Source organism: Phascolarctos cinereus, unplaced genomic scaffold (assembly GCF_003287225.1).
Source record: "Phascolarctos cinereus isolate Bilbo 61053 unplaced genomic scaffold, phaCin_HiC Scaffold_1;HRSCAF=81, whole genome shotgun sequence".
Classification (NCBI taxonomy): domain Eukaryota; kingdom Metazoa; phylum Chordata; class Mammalia; order Diprotodontia; family Phascolarctidae; genus Phascolarctos; species Phascolarctos cinereus.
The window spans coordinates 4,840,551-4,866,834 of NW_027555514.1; the positions used below are offsets into that span (position 1 = coordinate 4,840,551).

The following is a 26,284-nucleotide window of genomic DNA, read 5'->3' on the forward strand; positions in this document are numbered from 1 at the left end:
ACCCTGTAAGAAATCAGGCTGGCTACCAGCAGGTGGCAGCAGAGCTGCATCCCCAAACCAACAGGCTCCCAGTGTAGGGTTAGTCATCTGAGAAGTTAAAGACTGACTTAGAGCGGGCACAGCAGGGAGGAGGAGGGGGCTCCCGCTCCCCTGAGTCCCCTGGGAGAAGGACGCCTCCCCGCCCCCTTGTGCGCATCATTTCCCCTTGATTCCATTCCATTAAGAGGTGGAGAGCAGCCCTGGAGTACGGGAGGTAATGCCCCACGACCCATCTGCGGGACGGAGACTCAAGGGACGCTTGAAAGATTAGACTGTCCGTCCTGTGCAATCGCCCAAAGTGTCTCACATAACTCTTGTGATACTTTTAGGGGGTCTCTACCTGTTTGCAATGGACTCCGGTAACAACTCAGTCAAACGTGTCCAGCACCACGCTGGCCATCAGCTTAGGAGGGGGACCGCTATTTTCTCAGTTCCACTTTGTAGCAAAGTAAAGAAGACGGGAGTGGGCTTCGCCATGGGGGCTCAGTTGGATTCTGAGCAGACACTGAAAACCGCGCCGGCGCATACACACCTGGTTAACATGATCCAGCTTGGGGCAGGGGCGTCCGCCGTTGTACGGCTTCTCTCGAAGCCATTTGGAGCGAACCTTGACTCCGCTGCCGCAGGACTTACTGCAGCGAGACCAGTTGGACCATTCGCTGAGTTTGCAGTCCGAGGGGCAGGGAATGATGCAGGCTTCCTCAATGTAACCTGAGCAGAGGGAAAGCAAGCAAACACAAAAACCTTGTGTATTCTGCTTGACAATTTCTCTTTCATTTAAAGGGCTCAGGGATTGGCTGGAGAGAAGCATAGAAATGCGGTGATTTCTTCATTGTTAACCGCAAATTAAAGTATATAGGAAAATGACACTGCCGTACAGAGACAGTGTTAAAACAACAGATGAGTGTCTGCAATGCTGCCTGCTGAGGATTCGTGCCCACCGGATTCCAGCCTCTCTCACTTTCCTACAGCTCACATTTACTTGACAATAACCCATCTCCTGCCACCTTCTTCTCAAGTTACTGGAATGAGACGTTTTAGACCAAACATGTGCAGCCCATTTTACTCTGAAATCCCATCAGGGTATGTCACCCAAGTCCAGGGAGGGCTTCTTCGAGACAAGACGCTGGCGGATGCCAATCACTATCCACAAAGACCCACCTAGCCTGGGTCCTCTCTAGCCTAGACAGCCAATACTTAAGAAAGAACGTGGCAAAGCCAGTTAATGGTGATACCATCTTCCGTGTTTCTAGTGCTGGTAACCGGTCCAAGCATGTGCACGACTCTCATTAATCACGGGAGGAGTGATGGTAATTGCTGATATTTACATAAAGCTTGAAGGAGAACAAAGCCCATAAGGTGCCTTCTCACATTCCAGCGTCACAATAACCCAGTCGAATCTGTGCTACTGGTATCATTATTCATATTTAACTGAGGAGGAAGAGGCAACAGCAGATGAAGTGGCTTATCCAGGGTCACACTGCTCCTAAATGTCAGAGGTAAGATTTGAATTCAGGTCTTCCCTGACTGAGGCCAGCTCTCTTTCAGATGAGAGGTTTATGGCCAGAAGGGACTTTAGAGAGACTCTAGTGCAGTCCTCTTATTTGATAGATGAGGAAGTTGGGACTCAGAGAAATAAAATGACCTGACTGAGGTCACACAAAAGTGTCCTAGAATCACAGAATTTCAGAGCTCAAAGATACTTCACTGGCTGGGGAGTCCAACCCATTCACAGATGGAATCCCCACCCTGAATCTACTTGTGTGCTCCTCCAGACAGACCCCTGAAAGGAGGAGCCTACCACCTCTGGAGACAGCTGATCCTACCTAGGGACGGCTCTTTTGGCTAGGTAGCTTTTCCTGGCAACCAGCCAAATCCTCACACCTACTGATCTTAGTTTGGTCCCTTGGGGCTAAATAGAGAAAGTCTAAGCCTTTCTCCAAAGCCAGCCCCTCAAACACTCGGAGATAGATACCATGTTCCCTCTTAGCCTCCTTTTGTCCAGGGCAAACACCTCCACTCTCTGCCACCTCTCCTCATGTGACCTGGACCCAAGCACCTGCTCTGGACAATCTGCAGCTTTCCAAAGGCCTTAGCTAGTGGTGCTCAGCCCTGAGCACTAATCTCCTAGATAAGATCTGGAGAGAGCAGAGCAGAGCCCCGTGGGAGGGACCGTCCCTACCTAATTCTGGAAGCCTTCTCCATTAGCTTCTTAATGAAGCTCAATGGCCCATTAGCTTTTTTTCCCCTTTTTCCCTTTTTTTTTTTTTGCCACCACAGAATACTGATACATCTTTGAGCTTGTAGCTCGCTAAAACCCCCAGATCTTTTTCAAGACCTCTGCTGTCTAGACTTGCTGCTCCATCTTGGACTCAGGAGGTTGATTTCTGGTACTTGTACCTTACATTTATACCTGCTGAATTTTGTCTCCTTAGATTCAGCCAGATGCTCTGGCCTCTCATCCTGTCTCCTCCAGTGTGCTAGCTGTCCCTCCCAGCTTTGTGTCAGTAGCAATTACAGTATTCAGTCCTTTCTGTGAAGTTTTAAGACACAAGTTAGTCCACCAAAGTGATGTCCTTCAAAGCAGCGTCATTAAAGAACCTGTCCAGTAATCAAGAAAAATAAAGCAGTTCTGCAGGACCCAAAGGCTGCTATGCTTTTAAAGAGTACAGGACCCAGGCTCAGAGAACCTAGAGTCTTGACTTTGCCATTAGCTGTATGAACTGAAGTCATTTCACCTAACTTTCAATTTCCTCATTTATAAAGTGGGCGCAGTGATTCTCAGACGAAGGAATGCAAGTGCTGGAGAAATGTTAGAGAGCATTAAAGCCCAAGGCAGCCCAACTCGGTGGGCACTGGTCACTCTCAGGCAAGCCTGACTGTCTCACATGAAACTTAGGAAGCCAGATCGACTCTTACTCAACAGGTTAAAATACAAACAGGTGCAAATGAGGCATCTAAAGGGAAGGGAAGGGGAAGAGAGACTCTGGCTGAGCACCAATGCTGGCTTTTTCCATGGGTCAAGCTTCAACACCTGGCTTTCATGTTTACTGAGTATCCCGAAAAGCCCTCAGAGGTGGAGTGTGCCCACTTAGAGCCACTGTCCTCTGCCTTTTCAGTGGGGCACAGTGGGAACTGTGGCTCTGGACTGGCTCTGGTGTCAGAGAACCTGGGTTCAAAATTCACCTCTGATGGTTACTCTGTGTGAGACCTTGAGCGAGTCACTTAATTTTCCCTGGGGTCAGTTTCCTCCACTGTAACATATCGCCTGGTGTCAGAATAAATAGAGCACTAGACTTAGAGTCAGGTAGACCTGAACTCAAATCTAGCCTCAAATAATTACAGGCTGTGTAACCCTGGACAAGTCACTTACCTGCTATCTGCCTCAGTTTTCTCATCTATAAAATGGGAATGATAATAATAGGATCTAGTTCACAGGGTTGTTGGGAGGGTAAAATTTGTAAATTTTAGGTATTATTTGTAAAGCACTTTGCAAACTTTAAAGGGCTACTCAAATACCAGTTGCTGTTGTTGTTAACATGAAGCAGGTGTTGTACTAAGAGTGTCTCTTCCAGGTCTGTAGCCAAAAGATACAGGCATGCTGGGAGTGTTTTTGAAGTCAAAGACAGAAGTGGGGGAGTTATCTGGGGTGGGATCAGAGGAAGGCGGTGGCGTCCTCATGAGGCTGCTGACAAGCGCCCTGAGGTCTTCTAGCTTGGCGCACTAGGAAAAGCTTTTACCTGAATAGGGTCCCTGACCTTCCCCTGAATCAGACCCATGTAAAGGAGGCACTCAGAGGACATTGTGCCTTCGAGGTCTGTCCAAAGCCTCATTCATGTGAATTGTGAATGTGTAAATTAAGCAACTTCCAGCCCCTGGTCAAGTGATACAACCACGCTCATGGAAGGGAAGATGACAACATTCACTTAAGGCAGGCGGGCTCCGCCAGGCTGTTTGACCCATGGCAGCGCCGGGGAGACTATGGGTCACTTTATCTAAAACATCTGCACGAATCATAGAAATGAAGCATCCTGAGCCTCGAATCTGAACTGAAGTCAATGCTTACAATACTCAGAAGGCAGGAATCCAGGAGCCAGGCAAAGGAGAAGCATCCCACTCTATCTGCATCTGACTGGGCTCACCCCAAACAAACACAACCTCATGTTGCTTCTTTTAAGTTATAAGCGGAACATTCTTTAGGATTCAGGCATTTTCAGTCCAGAAACTTAGCGAGCCGTGTGCCGTGATAATTAAGATATTTACCCAAAGTCTTACTGTTAAAAATGAAAAGAGTCAGGTAGTCCTGAGACTTTCACAATGGCGTCTTTTAAGAAAGAGAGGCAACTGCCTTGTTCTCTTTCTTTGTGACCCCAAGGCCCTCTGGGAAATCAAGTGAATGTCTGGGAAGACATGGGACTGATCATGACTCATTCCTAAGAAGCAGAATAAAAGCTCGTTAAATAAAGGTTTGATGGGGACAGGAGATGCGATGGCCATGCAGGGTGAATGAGGGACAGCAGAGATGCAACCCACCTGCTGCCCAAGGGTCTACCAAATATTCAGAACCTCAGTTATGGTTCCCAGATCCCCTGTGGATGGTGTCTGGGAGTACAAAAGCCACTCAGGATGGGTAGGTGTGGGGGTACTGCTGTCTGCCCTGGTCAAGGGTATTAAAAGTGTGACAGCCATCAAGATATTGGAGAAAGACACTATTTAAGAAAGACCTCTTCAGATTTGTGTGAGCCACTTGTTATCTGCACAAGAAATTCACACTTTCACCAGCTATTTGTCTTGGACTGCCACTGGGCCTAAGGAAACAGATTCACTTTGATCCACCTGGGCCAAGTCAAATGAGAGGTAGTGTGGTGCAGTGGGCAGAGCAGTGGCCTTGGAATCCGGAGACCGGTATTCAGGTACTGGCTTTGACACACCCTCGCTGCATAGCTCTGAGCAAGCCCCTGGATCTCTGTAAGCCATGGTCCCCTCATCTATAAAACGAGGCAAGCTCATGCCCACAACTGGTCCCAGAGGTGTGTGGTGGCTGCCCCTCAGCTGGAGCTGAGATTTTACGGATGGCATTCCCCTATCTGACAATGAAGGTGAGCTGGGGGGAGGTAGCATTGCGGGTCCTCATTTGTATATTTATTTACTGCCTGGACATGCCAAACTGCATATCTGTAGGATGTGGATGTTAAGAAAGTGGAAAACCCAACAGCCCATAAGCCTGCAAAGTGAATTATTCCAACCTCCCTCCACTCTTGGAGATGGATGGACAAATGTGGTTTGCTCAGTTATTGACTTTCTTCTCCAAATTCTCTCTCCACTAGAGGGGCTCTGGGGCCTCCCAGGGACAGATGCCTCAGCGTCTACTTTCCCTCAGATCCAGTTCCCGGAGGAGGACCACAGGGCTCAAGGAGAGAACCCTGCCTCCCTTTTGCCCAGTCAATAAAAGGCCAACATGCCCTAGGAGCATGAACTAAGTTGGTTAAAACAGGAGCCTTTACTTTGAGGGTGCATTTGCATCAAACCACATTCCTGATCTGTAGCTTTCCCAATTCCTTGGTGATGAATGCTGGCCACAGGAAAGCCTGCATGCTTTCCAGACCACAGAAACGTGATCAGAAGATACTCCAGAGCCTCAGGTGGCTCAGTAATAAATGTAAGTTCATTTTTGGAATTGATACGAAGCAATTTCAAGTTAATAAAAAAGTGCTGGATTTCTCTTTTTGGCCTGTTTCCAGACATGTGTGGGTGATAAAGTCTGGAAACGGCTTCGTTTCCTCACACAGTCAGGCCAAATAAGGTAGAGTCGGGCTGGCTCCGGAGATGTGAATGGCCAAAAACCAAATCTCCATGCAGCAGCTCGCTGAGTTAGGCTTAGAGGTGTGTTGTTGTACAGAGGAAGGCTGACTGAGCTCTATCAGCAGGTACGTGCTACTGAATAGTCTGTACTGGGATGGGAGAGAAATGGCAAATTCATTAATTCAGGATAAGGGAAATGTGTTCTCCATGACTGAAAAAGAAGGTGGGCTGGTTGCATAGAAGAACCAAAGGGTTAGCTGGTGGAGAGCCGGTGGGCTCCACTTGTATACTGTGGATATTTAGAGAACACGAGGGAGCTCCTGAGGGCCTGAGGGATGGATCTCTTGGGGTCAGCTTCTTGGACCACATGGATAGAAGTTGTCCAGGATGGGTTGGCATGGATGGGTTGAGATCTGCTTCACTGAAGTGAATACCCATCGATCACAGCCTTGTTGGAGCATTAAAATTAAGTTTAATGTGCTCGTGAAAGTTACTGACCTGATTGTTCATCGATTTTAACTTACATGATAAGTTCAGAGGCATGGGCAATGCTGGACTTACATGCTCATCTCACCTGCAAAGTACATCTGAAAACAAAATATAAAACCCAACAGACTTCATGTTCTCTTCCATTTAGAACTGCCTGGGAAGCCTGTGAATGACAGTCGTGTCGCCGACTCTTAAAGACATGCTCTGAAGGCTTGAGGAAAGCAGTGTAATTATGGGCCATCGACCTCAGCCACAACATTTGAGGACCCTCTTCTGCACTGAGAAAACCTTTCACACCCTCCCCAAACAATGACAGGACCATCAGCTGATAACACCAGATGCTTCTCAAGCCTAGGACCAAATTTGGAAAATGCAAGTCAGCACAGGAAGCGCTTTCACCTAGCATCTACCCCACCTCCTTTCTTTCGCCCGTGGGGGGGGGGGATTTGCCAATGATGTTTCCCCCTTTCTCCTCTTCCAATATTCACAGCTCAGCTCAGCCCCAGAGGCAAGCTCTTTTTCAGCGATACAAACACGGCCCTCTTTCCTGTCTTCTTTCGCCTTCTTCCTTCACCCTTTCCCCTCTTATCTCGGGCAAGCCTCCTCTCTCATTACCTCTCTCCCCATCTTGTTCCACTTGAGAGCCGAAGACCTCAGATGTTACCTGCAGCACCAGCATCACGCTGGGGATTCACTGCACGTTCTGAAGTGAACCTGGACACAAAAACCACCTGGTGGCCTTGGCTGGGAGGGCCTTGAAAATCCTTAGAATTCCTCTCCAAAATGTCCACAGATTTCCCTCTTCCTCTAAGTTAGCCTGTTTCCTTTCTAGCCCCCGCACTCAGAACCCTTATCAATCATTTCTTGTTCAGTTGTGCTTTTTTCTACTTATTTGATCACAAGCATCACAACTGTGCTGTTTTCCACTACATAAAACAAAATCATACATGTATTTTGGCTACATTTCATGTTCTAGGGACTCCTGTAGAATTGCTAGGAGATGAAATCACAATTTATGACATTGTTACCACAGAAGAATACATTTCCAGTTCTAAGAAGCTGACTCAAAAGTGAACTTTTGGAATACAATTGGCTTGAAAATTGAGCAATGCCTTCACTCCTTCTTGGCCTTGATTGTTGAAAAATAAAATTATAACAATATCTTTTGACTTTACACCTTGTAGATTTCTCATCTCTCCCAGAGAGTCATTCCTTATAAAAAGAATAAAAAAGGAAGAAAAAAAGGCAGCTCAGCAAAACTAACCAACACATTGAAAAAGTCTGGCATTGTATACACCATTCCACATCCATAGCCCCCCGCCTCTGCAATGCTGCATTCGCACAAAGCTCTCCTTCGAATGCCTCCTTTGCCAGTTTCTTAAAGATGACCACTGCAAAACTCTAGATACTTTTTGGCCACAAGAGTCCAGCAGGGTGTTAATCCTATGCCTGGGGGAGGAATTCTGCATGAGGAGGACGGTTTGTAGGAGACTGAGCTGTTTGCCCCCAGGGACAGCAGACTGCGTACTTTGGGCACATCCACCCTGTAGTTCCATGCCCATGAGAACGGTCAGAAGCAGGGTCACCCCGCAACTCCTCCGAGTCGCAGGCAGCTGTAGAGCCAAGGCCCCCTTTGTGCACCAGGATCTATGTGACCAAAGACAGAAGCAGGAGCCTCTTAGAATCTCTAGCTGGCCCAGGCAGAGCCACAACAGGAGCTTTTACACTGAGGCTCGATGGGCCAAACCCTACCAGGGAGGGGGAGGGGTAAAAATCTACCTGGTGGGGGCAGACTCTGTGCTGGGAAAGACACGGAGACCTCCGGAGACAGTTCTAGGAGGTTTGGGGGCGGGACGGACTCCTGGGTAAGGAGGGAAGGAAGGCAGCGGAGGCGCTGTCTCCCACTTGCTGGCTTCCTCTTTCTTATTCTTGCTGCCAGACACACAGCGTGCGTGTTCCTGGTAGGCTGAAGGACCCTTTAAATTCGGTGCCTTAATGCTGACCACCCGCTGCCCCTCCCTGGTTGCAGCTCTGCTTCCAGCAGATGCTGTTAAAACTATCCCCTAATGTACAAGCATGCCTCTCTAATCTCTATAAACCGCGTGGTCAGGGAGGATACACTGGAGACTCGGCCCCAATCAATGCCTCTCCTGTAATTAATGCTAATGGGAAATCTCTCGCCAAGAAGGCATTAGACGAACTATCCGTGCCATTTAGTTGAGCCCAAGGTCTTGATGGTAGAAACTGGCTCCACGAACGAGGCCATGGAACGTGACCTCCATCAGCATGGGACATACGTCTTCATCCCGGTACAACGACGTCCAGGCAGAGGGTGCTCAGAGCCGCCCCTCTCAGGGCACTGGGGATTATGAATCGAGATTCCAGTGAAGGAGCTAACATGAGTCCCGAAAGGAACTCATTAACTAATGCTGGGCTTAATGAGCAGAGCAGTAAATAAACTGTGGGCTTCTTTTCCCCACCAGAGCATAAAGCAGCTATCTTCTGTTTTCTTTCCTCAAGTCTGTCAGATGCCGAGAGGATATGCTGATGAGTTCTGGCTGTCTGGGGATCAGTCTTAGCCATTCACATTTTCCCCGGTCTTTAGAAGACCTGATGAAAACACTTGCTGGAGACCTGTTCTGAAAGCAGCCTTGTCTCCGTTTAGGCGTGTGGCAGGTCACACGTTCAAAGGACAGCCAAGTTCAGCATCAGAAACAAACTTATTTCTTCTGCCCAAAGGAGCTCTGAATGCCTGCTCGCTGTATGGCCATCCCTACTTCGAAGCCATGGGCTGCTGGGGTGCCTTAGGCCCTCATTGGATAAGGGTGCTGAGAAGGTTCGCTCTGCTTAGCTCCTACCAGAGCAGAGTCCCTGTAGCCTAAGGCCCAGATCTTTTGTCCCACACCTGGGTGCCCCAGCCCCATCTTCCATGCAATGGCGTGGCTCTTCTGTAGGGCTCATGTTTCTTTCATAGAATTATTTATCTGGAGCATTTTCCCTACACTAAAAGCCAGCCCTTGCCACATCCTCGCTTCTGGGTGCTCTGGGATTGTCTGCGAGTTGCCAACCTGCTGCAAGAAGATTCTAAATCCAATTAGCATCAGAAATGCCTTTCTCACAAGTGACTGAACTGAGACTTCCCTGGTGTCCTCTGACTCCCGAATCCCAAAGTTAGAACGACTGTGGAGGGCTCTTGTCAAAACTCTCCCTGCTCACGACTCTCCTGTACCGCACCCCTGACAAGTGGTCATGCCACCTCTGCCAGGAGGCCTCTTACGAGGGGTCTGCCAGCTCCTGAGGCAGCCCTTATGGAGCGCACAGTCAGTTGCTTGCCTCTCTCCATTAGCCTAACCCACGTGTCACCACAGGGAATGATGTGATTATAACTCATGCTAATGGTGGGGGCTGATTGGCTGATGGATCACAGGAGGACTCACTACCCCTTGGGGTGGAGCACTGGGCAAAGGGCAGGAGAGTGGATTTGGGTGGTCCTCCTTCCCCTGTCCAGGGGGCCATATCCTTCCCATCTCCTGGGCATCCCTGAGGGCAGAGCCCTGGCCACAGTCACATCCCTTAGGAATGTGGAGAGAGCTCTCCAACCTCTGACCTGGCAGAGAAGCTTGCCCTGGGCTACTCATGCATTTATACTCTTCCCTGCAGCAGCAGCACCTCAGGCCTAGCCTTATACCCACTTGCGGACATGAGGATGGACATTTATGTGAAGTCATGAGCACAGGCCCAGTGCAGTGCCTCAGAGCCTGGAGCTGACCTCAGACTTCTAGTTTGGCTTTGTGATCCAGGGTAAGTCACTTGCACACTCCATTTTTAGGCAGTTCCCTAAGGCTCTGAGATACAGAGCAGGTGAAGGTCTGCTATTGGTAGGGGGAGCTTCCTCAATGGGTGTTCCCAACATCAATGAAATTTTAGGGTCTGTTATTGTTTTAAAAGGACTGTATAAAGCTCGCTAGAATCTAGGTTACCGTGGCTGTTGCAGCGGGACGTCTCCACGAGCCGGCCGTTTTGATCATAGCACGCCATGGCCTGGTACCGGTAGCCCTGTCCGCACTCCTTGATGTCACCCTGCACCTTCATACCCAGAAGTACCTCCACTTTGCCTTCAGGTAAGATGCAGTCTGACCAGTTGCCCACAGCCTGGGCATTGTACTTGTCACAAGGGCAGAAATGGGTGTCAATCAGAGGGTAGAGCTGAGAATTTCTGCATTTGTCTTTCTTCTTACTTTTTCCTGCAGAAGAGAAGTTACAAGCATGTAAGTTGAGCATCGTCACCCGCAGGGCTGCTCACGCAGCGGGTGACAAGTAAGCATGTGCTGCTCTGGAATGAAACTTGACCGGAAGGTGGCCAGCTGCTTTCCCAAGGCCTCCTCTGCTTCCTTTTGGCCCCAATTTCCTTCTGAGCCATAACTATAAATAGGTGCCTTCTCCCATCCCCAATCCTTCCTGTACCAGTTTTTGCCCATATCGTGTCCAGTGTCTCGCTGCCAGCTCACAAAGCCCTCATTGTACAAAGGACAAACTCTGTTGTGGTGATGCCAGCCTTGCACTGATGATGGAGACCCTTAAATCGTGCCCTCTGCCCCCCGGCTTCCACTCACTGAAAGACCAGCAGTGCAGTGCTCTGAATGCTTCTCTTGCTGATAGGGATGAGGGGGTCGGCTGCTGACCCATGTGTGTGTTCGCATGCAGCTGTGATCCAGGCTGAGAGGGCTGGGATTTCCTACTTCCTTTTGGGTCCTGTAGTGCCCCCTCCCTTTCTGAACACTAATTAGCTGGCTGTGCTTTCTCACTGGGTCCCACCTTTGGCCAGGACATTGTCTTACATTCAAGAAAGATTGATTTAAGAATAGAAGAGAAACACTAGATGCTGTAACACTCTGGGGAGAATTCCATCTATTTTCCCTCAAAGCAGACAAAATAAAATAAAAACTCCCCAGAAGTGTAAAATAATTCAACCTGCTAAGATCTAGTACTAGCCTCTAGTAGCTGTGAGATATAGGGATTTGTATATGTAGAGCCTCCAGGATCCTCATCTATAAATTAGAAGGTTGGACTAGAATTCTTCAGGGGCCCCTCCAGCCCTAGGTCTCAAATCCTATAATATTGGTTTATTGGCCATTGTAATGAAACCAGCCATTCCAGACCTTATGGCAACAAGGTCCTTCTTTAGGTCTTCCTGGCTCTTGGGTGGGGTGGCTTCTTTTTAATTTGTCCAGTCACATGATTAGGAACTCTGAGCTAGTTTCTTGACCATGTGAAGGCAGGGAAAAGCAAAGATGGAGGCAGGACTAGTTGTGGGTGAGCAATATGGGATGCCAGAAGGGTCAGGAGCCCCACGTTGAAATCCCTGCTCTAGCTTTGTATTTATGTTCTAGCTCGGTAAGGATTTCACATACTCTGAGTAGATTCACAGACACACTCTCCTCTCACTACCTTGTTTTCCACCTAAAAAATCATGTGCCACATGTTATGTAGGAAATCAGATTGATCTCTATTTTTTTAACAACTCATATGCTAGTACCTTTCAGGGCTGTTGACCTCCATGAAAACAGAGGTCCAGGTAAATTGCTGAAATTACTTCAAGAAGCCGGAACAATTATATACACTCAGTCACATATCAAGGGTTCAGCAAGGACTCTGCATCTGGCTTTCTCCATCTCCCTTGGGTTTTCCAACCTTGATGAAAGTGAATTTGAGTTTCCTGGAAATTCTTACCAACAATTGATCGCTTCCTGGTCCTGACTGCACCACAATCTCCATTGCATGAAGAAAACTTGGACCAGCTGGTGAACTGACAGTCATCTAAGCATGGGATCTGGCAGGCTTGAGTTAGTGCTGGTAAGGGGCCTGCGTACTGAAGGCATTCACTGACATCAGCCTGTCCTCCATCTTGCTTGCGACAAGTGATGGCTAGAAGGGAAGAAGAAATTAAAAAGGATGTAGCTCATAACCAAGAGGAAATTTTGCAGAGTCTATAATTACCTGGGAATAGCCACATATGCTTAGGAAGGTTGGCATTTTAGACTCTTGATTTACAAGGGAAACCTAGAGGGATCTAAAGATTGTGAAGAATCATGTTATTGTCTTTGAATCATTGGCCATTATGATCTAACTGATAATTCCTCTAATGACAGAAAATATTCCATGGCTTCCAACATTACAAGAGCGCACAGCCCCTGTGCTATAAGCAGCTCAATACTGGACACTATCCTACTAATTGTATTCCTGTCACATTTTCCTTCTTCACATGTGTATGGAAGCACCCTCAGGAACCAACTTGTGTTGTCATGGAGATCTGGCAGGGCTTTGAGACCCCTTCCACTCTCAACAAAGTGTGTTAGTAGAGATGCGCTAAGTGCCATCAATAATGAGAGTTGTGTACTCATCACTGGCCTCAGTGAACTCAGCACTCACATTGATCTAAGACCCAGAAAACAGCTGACTCAAGTGGACATTATATTAGCAATTGGATGCTCTCATGTTGGGCTTTCTGCTTTGACATTTCATGAGAGATATTGGAAATCTAAAGCCTGTCCCAAAGAGGGTGACCAGGATGGGGAAGGGCTTTCAGTCTATGTCAGGGAAGGGTTGGATGGAAGAAATGTTCATTTCTCTAGGAAGGGAGAAGCAGACACAGGAAAGCTGTCTTCAGTCATTGGAAGGACTGCAGAAGATGGACCAGACTTGTTCTGCTTGGCCCCAGAGGGCAGAACCGGGCACCTGGAGGGGGATTTTCAAAGAGCCCCATTTAGGCTCCATAATAGGACAACTTCCTAACAAGGATGGTCATCCCAGAGTGGAAGGGGCTCCCTCAGGAAAGAGTGAGGCTTCCTCATTACCAGAAATCTTTCAATAAAATCCAGATGAGCCCTTATTTTGAGGGGACATTGTAGGGGAATTCTAATTCAGGGGTAGGGTAGCCTTGATGAGTTCAGAGGGCCTTTCAAACCATGAGATTCCATGTCCTTTAAATAAGAGAAAACCTACAACTAACTATTAGTTCTACCAACATTTTACCAATTCAACTGAATTTACCACACATTTATCAAGTTTCTACTAAGGGCAAGGTACTCTTCCAGGTGCTGGCAATACAAAGACTAAATCAAAACCATCCCTTACCTCATGGAGCTGCCATTCTATTGGGGGAAGGGGAATACAACACCTATGTAGGAAAGTAATTATAAAGTACATGTTAAATAATGCAAAGTGATTTAAACAGCAGAGAAAGCTGGTAACCAGGGTAAGTAGGAAAGGCCCATGGTGAAAGCTGTCCACCAAACTATGCTTTAAAGGCATTGGGGAGTTTTAAAAGTCAGAGGCCAAGGAGGGAAGGAATTCCAGATAGAGAGAATGACCTAGGCCAAGGCAAGGAAGTGGAAGAGAGAACGGTATGTATGAGGGCAAGCTTGTGAGCCAGTGCCTGACACAGAGAGGGCAAGGAGGGGGACAGAGGGGACAGGACTGAAAAGCTGGCTCTAGGCCAGGACAGCAAAGAGCTTTAAGTTGTACAGCATGAAGAACTTGTGTTTTTTACTAGGAAAAAAATGAGCCAGTGAGGATTCGAGTGTGTGACATGGTCAGATCTGTGTTTTACAAATATCAACTTGGCGGTTTGATGCAGGATGGATTGGAGACTGCGGCCAGGGTGATCAGCTAGGAAGCTCTGATGAGAGTCTGGGCAAGGGGTGACCAGGTTTTGAGCTAGGGCATTGGCCATGTGCGTGGAGAAGAGGGGGCAGATGGGAGAGATGATACAGAGGTAAAACTGAGAAGACCTGGCAGCTGCTTGGATATGGGAGGCAGAGGGAGAGGAGAGACTTAATGATGCATCTGCAGTGATTAACCAGAGTAACTGGCTGTGGTTAGGGGTCAGTGAATAAATGAATCTGCCTTAGGTTCTATAGTGTCAGAAAGAAATCTTCTCTCAGCTCATGCCCAATGGCCCTGATGCCAGGCAGAAGGGTGGTAAGGAAACAAAACCAATCACATTATGTGGGTTTATATAGCTTAGCAAAATCTCTTTGCTGTTTCCTTTATCCCTTTTCTTCATAACCATAAATTTATAGGCTCCAAAGTCTGTCAGAAGCTGAAAGGGCAGATGCATCTACAATGCTTCCAGGACACAAGTTCCCTTGGGAAGATACATTGTATTTTCCTGCCGATGCCTTCCTTTTATTGAGGCCGATTTGAGATGGTTTGGCATGGATGTGTACGGAGGACTTCATCCCCCACAAGCCTGTGGATGGTGCAGTGCACACTGGTGCTGTCATTGGTAGATGAGAAGACGGGAGCTGTTGTTGTTCAGTTGTCTTTGACTCTGTGTGACCCCATTGGGGTTTTCTTGGCAAAGATACTGGAGTGGTTTGCCATTTCCTTCTCCAGCTCATTTTACAGATGAAGAAAATGAGGCAAACAGGGTGAAATAACTTGTCCAGGGTCACACAGCTAGTGAGTGTCTGAGGCCAGATATGAACTCAGGAAGATGAATCTTTCTGATTCCAGGCCCGTCACTCTATCCACTGTGCCACTGATTGGATGGTAATATATACAGTGTGCTTAGCGAGAAATTGGGCACAGTCTCAAAGGGGAGAGAACTTGGGAAATATTCCAGAGGCTGAAAAAAACATCTTGAGATTTGGGTTCCTGAGAAGCAGTGCTCACCAAAGTGTTGGTCTATCCTTCATCATAAGACACTCAGGGCACCCAAATGCTGCTGTTGTGGACACTGCCATAGCACCCAACTCACCAGTCTGCTGTAGCAAATGACTGAAGGCAGAGAGAAAGGAGTCCTAAATCTATTTTGTTTTCCTGTTCCTCTAACTCATGGTGCCAGGTAACATATTCCTTGGAAATTTGGGAAGAGTAGTTTGTGAAGACAGATCTGGTGCTTGATTTCTCTTGAAGACGGTTTAATAACCTAGCATTTCATTTTAAGTAAATGTTTTTCTCCATTGCTAGGATGTTTCATGATTATTCATGGTGGGCCTATCTGGGGGGCTTCAGGTAGGAAAGATAGGGTCTTGTGCACAACAGAATATAGATCCAAGTTAGTGCTAGATGACACTGGGTAACCCTTAAGAGTGCTGAAGAATAACTTAATGACCCCAAGTTACCCCAAGAATCAGCAGGTCTTGCTTATACAATGACCATAAAAAGGCCATGAGAAGATTGGTCATGCATCTCAAATGACTTGGGTTCTCACTGGGAGGAAACCTGACTTTTCAAATGCAGGAAAAGGGTAAGAAATTAACTTCCTCCTGTTAGGGTGAGAACAAATCAGTGTGTGGAAAGGAAGCCATCTGGCCTCCTGACTTTATAAAACTTGGAGCATGTTTCCCAAACTAAAAAACAAAGGAGTTTCAACCGAGCAATTATTACAGAAACAATGTAGGCAGCTCAGAAGCTTCTGTATCAGAGAGTACATCTTTAACGGGCAGCTATATTTACAACTGGAATTTGTGCACTGTATGAATTATGTCTGGATCAGGTGACCTGCTTTTCCTCCCATATTTTCAGACTGACTGAGTCATGCGAGAAAGTGAAGCCAACTTCATGGTTCCCTTGCAGATATTGTCTGATGGAGGGCAACTGAGATAGGGAAGAACCTTGAATTCATGAGCTGTGAGGATTGGTTCAAGAGATCAGAGACATTTAGATCATAGAAGAGAAGACTGCAGAGTGACATGAAATCTATCTTCAAGTTGATAAAGAGTTGTCATGTGGAAAAGGGCTTGGATGGGCTCTGCTTGGTCCTAGAGGTCAGCACAAGCAGCAGAATCTTACTGAGGTTGGATGCCAGAGAAGCTTCCTCAGCATCAAAGCTGGTTCCAAATGGAACCAGCTGCTTCAGGAAGGTGTGGTTTCTCCTTCCCTGGAAGCCCCTAAACAAAGGCTGGATGACCACTTGTTGGGTTTATTAGAGTGGAAATTCCTTTCAGATGTAGATGGTCACTGAGGTCCCATCCAACTCTGAAATCCTGGCATTCCATTAATTTCTTGATCTTTCTTGAGTAGCTGATAATGCCATAGGAGACAACATTCACCTGATAGAAAAGAATGTTGCTGTTTTCCAGTTTCCAAAGACCATTTCTGTCAGATATAACAGAGCAGACCAAACCAAAAAGTAGATGATGGGTCCTCAAAATGTGAACAGAGCTTTGAAGTTGGACACTACCAAAACGCTACACGGGTTACCCACTGTAGTCCATGATGGGGACAATTCTTACAGCTTAATGGAATAATCTCTTGGGGTGCCAAGAAACAAGAGTAGCCAGAATGCCCTAGAGGATGGTAATATCCACAAAGACCATTTGGGCCCCACGACCTGTAGGCATTTCACCTGTTTCTAGCCTAGATCACTGATAGCCTGTTCATTCCATAATTGTGGGTTATGGCACACAGGGATGATGATTAAAGAGAACAAAAAAGTCATGTGTGGCAAGCATGGTAGTCTGAAAACCTCTGGGCATAATCTTTGTTGTGATAAGATGTCTCTGCACTTATCACCACCCCACCCCTTCTTGACCCCTGTCAGTCCTTGGCTTTCCCTTTTTCTGAAAGCTTTTATAGATTAATACTAGCTAGCATTTATGCAGCACTTTAAAGTTTGCAAATATTTCATTTTAACCTCACAAAAGCCTTGGGAAGTTGGTGCTAATATAATCCCCATTTTATAGTTGAGGAAACTGAGGCAGAGAGAGGGTAACCTGCTTAGTGTCACACAGCTACCAAGTACCCGAGGCCACATTTGAACTCAGGTTTTCTTTACTCCAAGTCCAGTGCACCATCCATTATATCATGTAGCTGCCTCGTACCTGGAACTTTCCAAGCAAGAATATTTTAGCTACCTGTCTAGTTGGTATCTCCCTACCTGGGACATTGGAAGTGAGAAATCAATTACATGCTCACACCTGGGCAAGACTCTGTCCCTTCCCTTCCAACCCATGGTCTCCTTCCATATTCCTGAGCAGCCGTGCTGGGTGGAAAACATCAGGTCTACCTGTACCAAATAGAGAAGAGCAACGTGGCCCCAGCATGAAGCTAGGACTAGACTAGGACAGTTGCCTCTTGCTTCTCCATCACCCCCTTCCTCCTTCTGACATGAGCCGATCACCAAAGCCAGACCTGGTTTCCTTTGATTGCCTAGTTTGCCCTCTGGAAATCAGCTGTATCCTTTCTCTTTGTTGGCTGTGACCTAGATTAAGTCTTGCCCCTCTGGCCCCTGTTTCCTTTTCTGTGAACAACATTTCCAGAATTGCTACTTTATATAGCAAGCCTTCTGTTCCTGCACTGAGGAGTGGAGAGGAGGGACAAGAAATAAAGAGAAGGCCCAGGGCCCCAGGAGAGAGTCCACAGTATCCCTAGGGTGTGGGCAGTTTCATGTAGTCAGATGCCATGCCAATGGACATATGGGCCTGTCATTATAAACCAACAGATTAGAAACTCAGGATACACATACTGAGGTGATATTAACTAAATCAGTGGGGAGAGTCAGAAGGGCCCAATCATTTTAAGCAGGAGCCTCATCAGTGGACAGAGTATGAGATCTCAGGACCTTGATCTGAATCCTGACTCTTACCCTTATACCCTATGTGACTCAGGCAAGTCACCTTCTCTTTTGAGGGCTTAGTTTGCTCATTGATAAAATGAGGAATCTGGCCCAACAAAGTCCTTTCCAGACTTAATTTAAGATCCTGCAAACTAAGTGTTTTCTGGGTGAAGTGAGTTTTGGGAAGACTGTTGAAAAAGAGTGGGGTCATGGCTTGGTAAAGAAGAGAGAAGGGGCCATTGCTGGTGAAGGCAAGGGCTTGCAGAGATTTATGTGGTAGCCATGGGAAAAATAGATTAAATTAGGTGTCTATTAGTGAGAATAACGAATGGGAAATAGTCCCACATACTCAACTATGCACTATTCAAAGTTTTAATTATGTAAAATAAGGCAATAGATTCCAGCCCAATGGAAACGTGCAGTGTGAATTTGAATAACGTGACACATTCAAAAATGCACATTTAAGAAGTCAAGGAAAGAAAATGCTCAATCCATGCCCAAGGCAACAAAAACCTCTGCTATTGCTAACCAAGAGGATCCCCTGCTCAGCCGGAGGAGAACGTGGCTCATCCCAGATAAGAACGCTGGAGTTGCTGATCAGGCCCTGGAAGCAATGTTTAACTGAACAAGAGATGAGATGAGTGATTTGCTCAGAGGCTCACAAGGGAAGCCACGAGTGAGAAGGAATCGATGGAAACTAAAAAGCCAAAGGAGATTGATTTGAGTGAGTTAGTTATTAAGAGACCTAATTGAGATAGTAAATAAGACCCGGGTGATAAATAAGGTGAGAGGCACCCAGCTGTTGATTTCACCAGGCTGTGAAACCTGGATGGGGAGCACAGTTTGCAATAGGGCATGAAACTCGGCTCCTCATTCTTCTCTGTGATTGACACCTGGGTGGAAGGAAAGGGTATCCCATTCACTTTTCAGATCTGATTCAAAGTAGTTACCAACAAGGTACAGTTTCCTTGGTACATTCTGGAATAATGAGAAGGCAGTGCTAAGGGACTACTGGGGAACAGGGACATTGGGGTTCAACTAGAACCCCACTTGGGAGTCAGGCATGAAAGTATCCTAGGAACATTCATGGGGGCAGGTATCAGTCAGAATAACCAAGTTTGCTCAGCCCCTTTTGGCTCTTCTGTTGGTCAAACTCACAGCCATATGCAATGGAAACAAAAGAGCCCCTTAGGTCAACATGATTATTTCTGATCATATTCTCTCTCTCCAATCCAAAGTCTCACCAGGCATTCCTCATACTTAGAATGGGGCAAGAAAATTCCTTTCAACTCTTGTTTTGTCCCTAGCATCCAATAGCAGGACCTTTGAAACTTCCCTAAACCTCAAGGAAGAAATGAACAACATGGGGTGGGGAGAGGGAAGATTATTCCCCTTAACATTACTTTTGTTAAAATTCCAGAGAATCTGGGCCAAAATAATGTTTCCATGGGAACTCCAGAATCAGAGAAACTCAGAGTTGGAGGGGAATATGCATATTTGATCACAAATTCATCGATAAGGTCCTGGGCTACTGATCATTCAGCCTCCACTGAAAGCTCTCCAATAGGAGGATTCTACTACCTCCCTAGACAGTCTGTTCCACTTTTAAATAATGTTAAATCTCAGGAAGTTTTTCTTTGAGTAAATATAAATCTGTCTCAGCAACTTCTGTGCTTTGCCTCTTGTTCTGACCTCTAGGACCTGCAGAACAAATCTACTCTATTTCTTCTATTCGTCATCTCTTCAAACTACCGTTCCTTTTTCCAGGCTTCTCCTTTCCAGGCTGGTCATCCTAGCTTCCCTCACTGATCTTCCTTAAATATGACCTCCAGGTCTTTCCAGGGATCTGGGTTGTCCTTTTTCTTTCAGTTCATCAATGTCTTTCTTCTTTTTCTAAAACTAGTGCCAAGGACTACAGACAGAACCCTAGCTGAAGTCTGACCAGGGCGGAGAACAGGATACATTTCAACTTCTATAGTTCCTTTAAGAATGACAGACAATGGCCAACTCAGCCTAGGATTGTTTAGCTTCCATGTCACTCTGCTTGAATTTCACTGGAAGATCAACATCTTCTTCAAACAAACTCCTTCTGATCCCTGTATCTTCTATACTGTACTTAGGAAGTTGATTTTTTTAACTAAAGACTTCAAATTTATCCCAACTTGGCCTATCATCCTGATGACTTAACAAACTTGTTGGAGGTCCTGGTTATCATCCCACATCCACTGAGCCTAGATAATAACTCTAGAGAATGTGGGGTGAAGAATGGACTTGGAAGGTGGAGATTAAAGCCAAATCACATAAGTTTGGTTCTTCCTATGCTCTTTTTTTTTTCTCTAGGTCCTGCTGAGCTGAGGAAACATGCTCTGGATGGCCCCATTCTCCCTCCTTTGGGAAGGACAGCAGGAGTATCTTTGATCTATTTTATCTTTCACCTTTCTGGTAAATGAGGCAACAGAGGGGTGCTTTAATTATCTTTTTCTGGCAGGCAATGGAACTATGAGAATGGATAAGTTCAGTCATCTACTCTCTTCTTTTTCTGGTAGAAGTTGGGAACTCAACATAGACTTATTTCAAGGTAGACCCATCTGGACCCAGAAGAGGTAACACCATCTTCCTTTCAGAAAGTTATGTGCCTCTTGTCTTTAAGGTTATTGTTAAGGGCTCTATTATCATTGTATAGGGGTTATTTGGATAGATTTGCAGATTTGTGGTGTTAGGAATTACTCTGATGGTCTATGTTTGGTGTCCCCAGAAAATCTCCCTGTCTCTCCATTTCTGCCTCTTACAGAACTCTGGCTTTATTTAGTGGAACCAGTCTATCAGGACTTCTTTTGGTCTTTGCCTTAATAGAGCCATTGGGGGATCCCTTGATGTCCCATAACAGACTGATGGTGTTGTAGTCTTGCAACAATTTCTGGTGGACCAGACTGCATGGAATTTGTCAAATACTCTCTCCTTTTCCAAATTCTTCTGGGAATAACATGGGGATGTCTCTCTGAAAGTCCACGTACTCTAATGCTCACACCAGATAATTGGTGGAGAAAATCAGGCATTCTTGTTATCACCTTCCAATGGTGTTATCATTGAGCCCACATGTCTCCAGTTTGTCTCCAAGGAGAGAATGAGAGGGGCTTTGTTAGGGGCTTTATGGAAATCTAGTTAAATGAGATAAACAGTATCATTGTGACCTACCCACTCATCTAATAACTACACCACTTAGGCAGTGAAACTCTTCTGCCATGACCTGCACTGGAGGAAGTTATGCTGTTTCTAGGTGATTTTCTCTTCTAGATGCTTGCTAATAATCTTTATAATTTTGAAGGATTTCAAAGTAATTAAATTCAAGCTCATTGGACAAATGTTTACAAATTCCATTCTCTTCCATTAAGAACCAGGATAATGTTTGCCTTTTTCTAGCCTTTGTGATCGATTCTTGCTTCTGATTCAGCTGTAAAGACTCCTAGTTTTTCAATGTCCCAGGATACAGTTTGGATTTGGTCAAGAACTCAGCAAGGGCAGCCAGGCACTCTTCTCCCAGTTCCTTGCTTACCTTCCATTTCAGCTCTCTGTTAACCACTTTTTTGTTCTGTCCTTCCCAGCCCAAAGATCATTCTCTTAAATCAATATTGATTTAGTGTCCTGCCCCTTGGGAAGACAGCTCAGCTCCCTGAAATGATTTGTAGTCAGTCATTTCAAGTTCCTATAACTGACATAAGCCTTCAGGGCAGGAGAAACAAAGTCAGAGCAGGGTCTACAATGATGATAAATAGTGCACACATATCTCACTGCTCCAGGCACACTAAATGCTAGCTCTGTCAGCAGCTACCATCAAGGACAAGTCTGTAATTAACCCCTTCCACAGTGCCCCTGTGGTAGAAGTCAGAGTATGATACACAAATGATTTGAAGAGTTGTCTAGATGCCTGAAAAATGAAGGATATTGGGAACAAAATGTGATGCTGTGCCCAGGTTTTCATTTAGCATGGCTTGGCTTGACAATGTCATTGTGGAAGGACGATCCATATCATTGGATGCCAAACCCTCTTGGTATGGAATCTGTGCAGAGACCACGTCCTTTCTTGATGCTCTCTTCTGCTTCTGTCCCTTCCTTATCATTTCCATTATGACCACCTACTCCAGGCTGGTATGACCACAAGTCCAAACTTCCTGGTTTCCTCGTCTTCATGCTCTGTGTTATGTAACCTAGGTCCACATTCCTGCACTATGACTTTAATTGAACTACTTTCCTGCTCAGTATCTTCAAGGGGTCCCCATTGACTACTGACTCTGGCATTCAAAGGATTTCACAATCTGGTGCCCACCTACCATTGTTGTCTGGTTTTTGACTACTCCCATTGATTCAGCCAAATCGTTTACTTACCAACTCCAAAGATGCCTTCTGCTTTCCCAATTCTGTACTTTCGTTCATCATTCCCTTAACCCCAACTCACTCCCACCACTTCTTTGTCCACCAAAAACTTATCCAGCCTTCAAAACATCCCAGCCAGATGTGAGTCCCAGCCAAAGGTGATTCCTCGCTCTTCTGAGGTCCTAGGCCCTCACTGTCTGGAGTCTCCCAGAAACTGCTCACTGTTAACAGAAGTGGCTGGACTCCCTTTGGGGACTATAAGCTCCCTGAGGGCTGAGGCAGTCCTACATTTCTCTGTATTTTCTACAGAACTTGACAAAGCTAAATGGAGGGCTGAACTGTTGGGGGGCAGTTTGGGCTTGCTCCTGAAGAGCAGGCTTCTCAGGCAGGGAGAGCTTCTCTCTCTCTCTGATGCTCAGACAGGGTCAGAGCCATTGTCTCACTTTGAAGTATTGATTCAATTTATTTCAACAAACTTATTTAGCATTGACTCTGTGCAGAGCTCTGCATGAGGTGAAGGTGGAGATGCAACATTTAGATGCAGTTCTAACATTCACATGGCACATACAAATAAATACAGTTTGAAATAAAGCCCATACGAGTCTGTGAGGGGCAAATAAAGGACTCTGTGAAGGTTCATGGGGAAAGGTTCGAACTAAGATCAAGGGTTCTGGCATTTGAGTTGGGCTTTACAGTGCAGGCATAAATACATTGGGCAAAGGGGAGAGAGAGAGAGAGCACATTCTGATCATGAAGAATAGGGAGAGGTATGCTTTGTCCCTTGTCTTGACTTCCGGAGGGCTTCCTCCCCATAGTGACCAATGAGTCCATGCCTCAGCATGATGTCCTTTGTGCCCCACTCCCACTCGCCTGTCACCATTACCCCCGTTTCATTTCCTACAAATGCTTGAAAGGGCAAAGACTGGGCCACTCCCTCTCCTGGTGTATTTATACCTATGGCTGGACTGCTCTCTGAATCATCACTTGCCCCCCTCTCCAATAAACGTTTTCCAATTATAGCTAAATCAAGATGTGCTTTATCACTGTCCACAACAGTTGCTGTCTTAAAAGACTTTCCTTCTAGAACCTAGAGTTTATATAGCCAAAGAAGTAAATGAAAGATTATTAGAAGTAACATATGAGTGAGAGGCTAGCTACTATATTTAAAGGAGACTAAGAAAATATTGAATAATGATTCTGAGTGTTTTATATTCATAAGTTTCACAATTTGCCCCAGCATCCTCTTCAATCTCCACTTCCATTTCTAGCTCATTAATTTCTCCCCAGGCCCTTAAATAGCATTAGTTTGGAAAGCACCTCCCTGGGGATCTGAGATGCAGAGGGTGCTGGAGCTGTTGTCACTGCAGCTGTTTCCCCGGTGGAAGTTTTGGATGTTCTTTGCTTTTCTCACATTCTCTCCTAGCAGCATGTGGAGGAAAGAAGGTACAAGGTAGGAAGTGGAAGGTGGAGAATAGAGACAATTCTCATAGATTTCTTTCCAATGGAAACAGTGCAAAGTTGCAGTTCTGGTGCATGGGAGAGACAGCCCAGAAGGGACTCCAGAGTCAACTTTCAGGTTAGATGGAGGGGGCTGAGAGCTTGAGGAGAGGTCTCAGACCTCTGCCACAAGACCTTCTAACTTCTAACAGACTGGACCTAGTGGGACCAGAAATGGTTGACCAGGAGGCCAAAATATGGATGGGAGAGCCAATGTTCTGTTTGTCCCAAAGGAAAATGACGTACAAGCGCCCATCGCTTCTGGGGTGTAGTGGAACTACCCTTGTGCCGTGACGAGTGATGACATTCATAACCTTAAGCTATCACTGTCCTACTTGCTCTAAATCTTGAGTGCTTTTAATGCTGGTTTTATAACAAGACCTCACACAACCCATTTCCCCTAAACTGAACTCCTATAATCCTGTTAGTTACTATTCTCCCAGGCACTCAAATTCAAAATGTGGAATTCTCCAAATCCTCTACTTCTTCTCTCTCCCTCAAGCCCCATAAAATCCAATTCGTTACCACGTGCTGTGCAATTTTCTCTTCACAAGGTCTCACCATAGCTGGCTCTTCATTTCCATTTTCACTTCCTGTAGGCCAATCCAGGCCCTCGTTAACTCAGACCTGGATTACTCTGACAGCTTTTTACCTGGCCTCTGGCCCACCCTTATAAACCCTTCTTCATATCCCCAGTGGAGCAAACTTCATAATGCCCGTCTTTCATTGTGTTACTGTTCCTAAAAAGTCTCCATTAGATTTCATTAGCCCTTCCCTGTTTGGCTCTCCCCTACCTTTCCTTCCTTCTCTCACATAGCTCTCTGCTCTAGGCAAAGTGGTTCCCTCAACATACCTGCCATGTGTCTTCCATCCCTTGGTTGGGACCGCTTTCTCTACCTGCAATTTCCCTTTTTCTTCCTTTATGCCCATCCAAACACAGTACTATACATTATTAAAAGCCCAGACAAAGAGTCATAATCCCTTTGATACATTCTCTGATCTTTTCATATAGGAGAGAGCTCTTCTGTCTCAGGAGTCTTCTGTGTTGCTTGTTTTTTTTTCTTTTGCTAACTGTTTTTAGTTCCCAGCCTGAGGAACAGCCTACTTAAATAGGGAGGGTCTCCCCCCACACATATTGGCCACCAGGGCATGAACTTGTAAACCAAAGGACATCTCAAAGGTCATCTATCTATTTCCTAGGCAGAGGAGGAGGGTCACATCAATGAAATCATGAAGCAGTAAAATGGAAAATGTGGAATTCACTGGAAAAATGTGAGATTTACCATCAGAGCACCTGAGTTCAATTCTGGGCTTTTCCACTCTCCTGTAGATGTTGTCATTGTTAGGTCATTTCAGTTGTGTCTGACTCTTCATGATCCCATTTGGAATTTTCTTGGCAGAGATACTGGAAGACTTGCCATTTCCTTCTCCAGCTCATTTTACAGATGAGGAACTAAGGCAAACAAGGTTAAGTGACTTTCTCAAGGTCACACAGCTAGTAAGTGTCTGAGACCGGATTTGAATTCATGAAGATGATTCTTCCTGATTCCATGCCCAGTGTTTTATCCACTACACCACTTAGCTGCCCCCAAATATGAGGTTAGATTGTCTCATTGGGAGTTTCCTTTCATTGTCCAGTTTTGTTAGTTGTTCCTGACTCTTTGTGGCCCCATTTGGGGTTTTCTTGACAAAGATACTGGAGTGGTTTGCCATTTCCTTCTCCAGATCATTTTACAGATGAGAAAACTGAGGCAAATATGGTTAAGTGACTTGTCCAGGGTCATACAACTAGTAAATGTGTGAGGCCAGATTTGAACTCAGATCTTCCTACTCCTGGTCTGGTACTCAATCCACTGCATCACCTAGCTGCCTGTGAGTGTGATGTTGGACAATTTACTTTTTTCTGGGTCTCAGTTTCTCATCTGCAAAATGATGGAATTAGACTGATAGAACTCAGAGGGACTCTCTCTGCTTATAGGACTGGGACCTTCCCTTTAGCTTAGTCTTGGAGAACTTGGAGAATTGCCCAGGGCACAAGAGGTTAAATTGCCACCTCAGGGTCATGTACATATTAGGGCCAGGCTTTGAACCCAGGTCTACCTGACTCTGAGGCCAGCTCTTTACCCAAGCTACCACTCTGCTTCTAGAACCCAACTTAATCTGCTGGTCACTTTAACAAATCTGCACAAGGTGGCATTATTCAGTCTTGGCATAGAAATGGCCCCAAACAAATGTAAAGAGGCTTGACAGGTCAGGCAAGATGAGTGTTGGGGCCTCTGGAACTGTCCAGCAGGCTCCATTGCAACTGAATACCCATAGATGTCGGCACTCACTACTTTTGTTTCAGTCTGTATATAGGCTCTCAGGAAATAGGTTAATGTGCCAAGCAAAACACAACAGGTGCTTTATGCTGGTGTTGAAGATGTGTGCGATGTAGACACTGATGTGGAGGTCGTCGGAGGCTTCATAGCTCGATGCGTGAATGCAGAGCTCACTGCTAGACTTCCTGCACATCACCACGAT

The 26,284-nt window shown here is 46.0% G+C and overlaps 1 protein-coding gene across 1 annotated transcript in view; it reads right to left on the bottom strand.

The window, feature by feature from the left end:
• THSD7A (thrombospondin type 1 domain containing 7A) overlaps positions 1 to 26,284 on the bottom strand; it is a 329,937-nt gene that overhangs the window by 37,865 nt on the left and 265,788 nt on the right. The window contains exons 12-14 of the mRNA XM_021000020.2: positions 12,061 to 12,255; positions 10,311 to 10,574; positions 572 to 750 (exon numbers count right to left, since the gene is read on the bottom strand). Of these exons, the coding sequence (XP_020855679.1) occupies positions 572 to 750; positions 10,311 to 10,574; positions 12,061 to 12,255 (638 nt within the window). The remainder of the gene's footprint in view (positions 1 to 571; positions 751 to 10,310; positions 10,575 to 12,060; positions 12,256 to 26,284) is intronic.